The sequence below is a fragment of the Sinocyclocheilus anshuiensis genome, unplaced genomic scaffold (assembly GCF_001515605.1).
Source record: "Sinocyclocheilus anshuiensis isolate Anshui unplaced genomic scaffold, SAMN03320099.WGS_v1.1 scaffold1799, whole genome shotgun sequence".
In the NCBI taxonomy this organism is placed as follows: Eukaryota; Metazoa; Chordata; class Actinopteri; order Cypriniformes; family Cyprinidae; genus Sinocyclocheilus; species Sinocyclocheilus anshuiensis.
In genome coordinates, this window is record NW_015552692.1 from 228,400 (window position 1) to 232,993 (window position 4,594).

The 4,594-nt window shown below is 36.6% G+C and overlaps 1 protein-coding gene across 1 annotated transcript in view; it reads right to left on the reverse strand.

Annotated features, from left to right (window-relative positions):
- LOC107667626 (DENN domain-containing protein 2D-like) overlaps positions 1–3,835 on the reverse strand; it is a 16,424-nt gene extending 12,589 nt beyond the window's left edge. Inside the window, exons 1-4 of the mRNA XM_016459344.1 lie at positions 3,324–3,835; positions 3,132–3,244; positions 1,399–1,468; positions 209–286 (exon numbers count right to left, since the gene is read on the reverse strand). Coding sequence (XP_016314830.1) covers positions 209–286; positions 1,399–1,468; positions 3,132–3,244; positions 3,324–3,548 — 486 coding nt within the window. The 5' untranslated portion in view covers positions 3,549–3,835. The remainder of the gene's footprint in view (positions 1–208; positions 287–1,398; positions 1,469–3,131; positions 3,245–3,323) is intronic.
- Between the last annotated feature and the right edge of the window lie 759 nt (positions 3,836–4,594).

A 4,594-nucleotide genomic window follows, 5' to 3' on the forward strand; every position in this document is an offset into this window, starting at 1 on the left:
GTGAGTGTGTGTGTGTGTGAGAGAGAGAGTGTGCACGCAAGAGTGTTCGCACAAGAGTGCGCGAGAGAAAGTGAGTGTGTGTGTACACAAGAGTGCACGAGAGAGAGTGTGTGTGTGTGTGTGAGTGTGCGCGCAAAAGAGTGTTTGCGTAGGAGAGAGTGAATGTGTGTGTGTAATGGTAAGAGTGCGTGTGTGTGTGTGTCCTCACCTTTGAGAAGAGTCCGAAACACGCCATGCGGCTGATGATGCAGTACGCCTCCGGAACACGAGCGCCGCAGCCGGCCGGCTAAAAACATTAAAATGATAAAAAAGTTTTTCGTTATAAACACTTTTTCTTTATTTTCAGTAATTGTAATCACTAAATATTATATTTAATATATATATGTCAAATATTACAACTTTTTACATCATTACAACTTCAATTTATTACAATTTTTTTTTATTTTTTAATGTTTATAAATATTCTAAACTATTTCATATTTAATAATTATGAATTATTAGAAGTATTTAAAAATGTTTACATTTTTAATGTTTATAAATATTCTAAACTATTTCATAGTTAATACTTATTAATTATTAGTAGTAATTAATATTTATTTAGTATTTTAAATTGTTTTATTAAATATTAAGAACAAATTATTAACATTTTAATTCTACTATGAAAAATGTTTTCCATTACAAATATTTCATATCATTTAAATATTGAATATTTTATATTAAATAGTTCTTAAATGTGTGATATTTTACATAAAATAAAATGATAAACATGTTTTCCATTATAAATATTTTCTTATTTTCAATCTTTTCAATAATTTCTTATTATCGAACTATTTCTAAACGCTATAGAGTATTGAATAAAAAAAGAATTACCAAATACTGTAAGCTATTTAATAAAACATAAATTAAATATATTCAATATTCTTAAACTTTTAGTATTTTAAATATTCTGAAATATTTCATATCAAGTATAAATATTCGAATTAATAATTATAAAAAACATAGCTAACATTATTATTATAAATTGATGAAAATATTCTCTCACTATAAACCTTTAAATCTTTTTTATTATTATAATTACTAAAAACTATAGAATATTTAATGTATGTAAAATCATATTAATTACATATTCAATATTTTTTTAATTGTAATATTTGTAAGTATTATAATACATTTCTTGTATTACATTTTAATACAAGAAATGTATTATAATACATTTCTTGTATTACATTTTAATACAAGAATAAATATTCTAATTAAACTTGATTAAAAACACATGACTAACATTGTAATTATAAAAAAAAAAAAATTATTATAAACATTTTCTTTACTTTTAATTATTATAATTACTAACTACTACAGAGTATTTAAAATAACAACTACGACAATGCTGAAGTTCACCAGCAGTCTCCTGCAGTATCCATTCCTTCGGCTGCCATCCACTTCAGTCAGAACGAACGAGAACGTCTCGCTGCAGAGAGTCAACCAATCATCAGCGTTACACCAACACACAGTCCTCTGATCTTCAACAGTAACACACACTGCTGCGCTTTTAAACACCGCAAAACACTGTCAGAGCGCCAGAGATTCACTCAGAGTCAGTCAGAGATTCACTCAGAGATTCACTCAGATTCAGCCAGAGATTCACTCAGAGAATCATTCAGAGATTCACTCAGAGTCAGTCAGAGATTCACTCAGAGAGTCAGATAGAGAATGATTCAGAGAGTCATTCAGAGATTCACAGTCAGAGAATGATTCAGACCCTGCGTTCCATTCGGAAGGGCTCATCCCTATGCTCTAATCCCTTCAAAGGGTTTACCCTCCGGAGTGAGAGCTTCGAAGGGTTGAAGGGAGTAGGGGACCAAACAACTGTTTCTTGAAGTGCCCTTCTGCATCATCATCCCGTGCCCACACGGAGGCACCGTCATCATGCAAAGAATCTGCGCAAAGGATCATGGGAGCCCGAAGTGTCCATCAGTTGTACCCTTCGAAATCCTTCATTCCGAAGGGCCCTTTGAAGTGGCCAGTTGTGAGCACTTCGGTTTGGAACGACCCTTCAATATGGCGGCCATGATTGTTTTCACTCCGAAGTGCCCTTCGGAGGGCGATATATCCCGTTTGGAATGCACCAAGAGAGTCAGATAGAGAATGATTCAGAGATTCACTCAGAGAGTCAGATAAATAATGATTCAGAGAGTCGGTAGGAGATTCACTCGAAGATTTACTCAGAGTCACTCAGAGATTCACTCAGAGAGTCAGATAGAGAATGATTCAGAGATTCACTCAAAGATTTACTCAGAGATTCACTTAGAGAGTCAATCAGAGATTCACTCAGAGAGTCATTCAGAGGCTGCATTCCAGTTTTTTATGCCCTTCACTCGCTAACTTCCCTCCGTCTCGTTTGCTCGGCTGTACGTCATTGATTACGTTGCATGAGTGCACACTACTGGCGGAACCCTTGCAATGGGCTGAACTGGAACGTCCTAAGCCCTTGATCACTTAGAATCCGCTATAGAGTTGGTTTATTGTTTACATGTTACCCCTTAGGAATTTGTTTGGTGCAGCATTCTATATGTATATAGGTCTGCTTGGGCTGTTATAAATGTTCAAAAAAATCATTTATATATTATAGAGTTGTTCGGGGTGGGGAGAGTCATTCAGAGATTCACAGTCAGAGAATGATTCAGAGAGAAAGTTTGTGGTTTTCTACTCGAGTGATTCATGATTCTTCACATCTGCTGTGTTAATGACTTAATGTTTGGTTCCATCAGTTTTGTTTCTTTGAAATCATTAACGGAAATAAGAGTCAGTCGTGTTTGATGAACGCCTGAACCTCGCAGCTCCTGCAGGCGTTTGTTTGCTGTTTCCATCAGATTCAATGTGCACAAATGTGAAATGATGCATGTGTGTGGTTACAGCAGAGGTGAAAGTGTCGCACCGGACGAGTGTGTGTGTGTGTGTGAGTGTGAGTGTGTGTGTGTGTGTGTGGAGAGTGTGAGTGTGTGTGTGCGAGTGTGAGTGCGTGTGTGTGCGAGTGTGTGCGTGTGAGCGTGTATGTTTGAGAGAGAGTGTGTGTGTGTGTGTGTGTGTGTGTGTGTGTGCGTGTGAGTGCGTGTGTGCGTGTGTGTGTGTACCTCCTGTATTCTGTCAGAGGAGCCCAGTTGATTCCCTCTGGAAAGCAGAAGAGATGAGCGGCTTTCATGCACTTCTCCTCTTCCTCGCGCTGCAGACGCTCCATTACCTCACGCTACACACACACACACACACACACACACACACACAATACAGTCAGTACTTTTAACGCACACACACACGCACACACTCACTGGTCTGACCTTGGGGAACTGGTAGGTGATGTGGGGCTCGTAATCTTCCTCGTTCCTCTTCTTCCTCAGACTGACCACCAGCAGATACTCGAAGAAGAGCTGACCCGTGTGACTGCGTCCTACAGGAGGCGCCGCGGCCGGATACACGCCAGGATCCGAGGAGCTGCGCTCTGAACACACACACACACACACACACACACACACACACACACACACACATGACATTTAACGACAGACTCTTCTGAGAAACACACCACTGACAAACCACAGGCAGAACAATGAGGAGGTGAGATGATCACAGACACGCTTTGTGCTGGAAACCTCAGAGGAAACAACACTGGAACATCTGACAGCAACATGCTCACATATCAGACATTAGAGAACAGAAAACTCCTCATCAGCTCATTTTTCACGTTCAATGTTCAATTCATACATGCATCGCATTATAGAGGCTCAGTGTGCCGTGACTTTCATCAGAAACACAGACACAAACCCGTCAACTCTTCAGCAGCAGACTTCTGTTTACCATCTCTGAAAAACTGACAAAACCTCCTCTGCTCACACTGCCAAAGATTAAAATCACAAAGAAATGCATATTTTATATGTGTTTATTCATTTTAAATATATATTTTTTTTTAAATGCAAAAAAGGTCAATATTTGTTAAAAATCTATATTTAGTGTTAATGAAAAACATATAAATATATATAAACATAGATGCATTAAATTACATTTAATTATTATAATTATATTTTAATTAAGTATGATATGTTAAAACGTACTGCTTTATTAAATATACAAATTTATGTATGAATATTTTTAATATTTTTGAACCATACAAAAATGAAATGACAAATTAAATTACAACTACATATATAAATTGTGTTTTTATTTATGTGTATATTTATATACATATATTTTATATATTAAATTAATTTTTATTATAAAATATTTTTGTTTAAATATTTCATAATGCTCTTTTCTCCTGAAGTGTGGAGAACATGGAGCTGATCTTCTTCATGGCTCCTTGATCCATGTCTACCAGAATAACACACACACACACACACACACATACACACACAAATTGATTGAGATCAGTATTGGCTCATTCCATGTTGGGAAATTCTCAGGAATTCAGGACTGAATCATCGCTTTCATTTTCAACTTTACTATCCAGATGCAAAAGGCCAAGCAAACACACAATGACAGGTCAAGAGAGAGAGAGAGAGAGAGAGAGAGAATGAGTGAGTGAGTGAGTGAGAGAGAGTGTGTG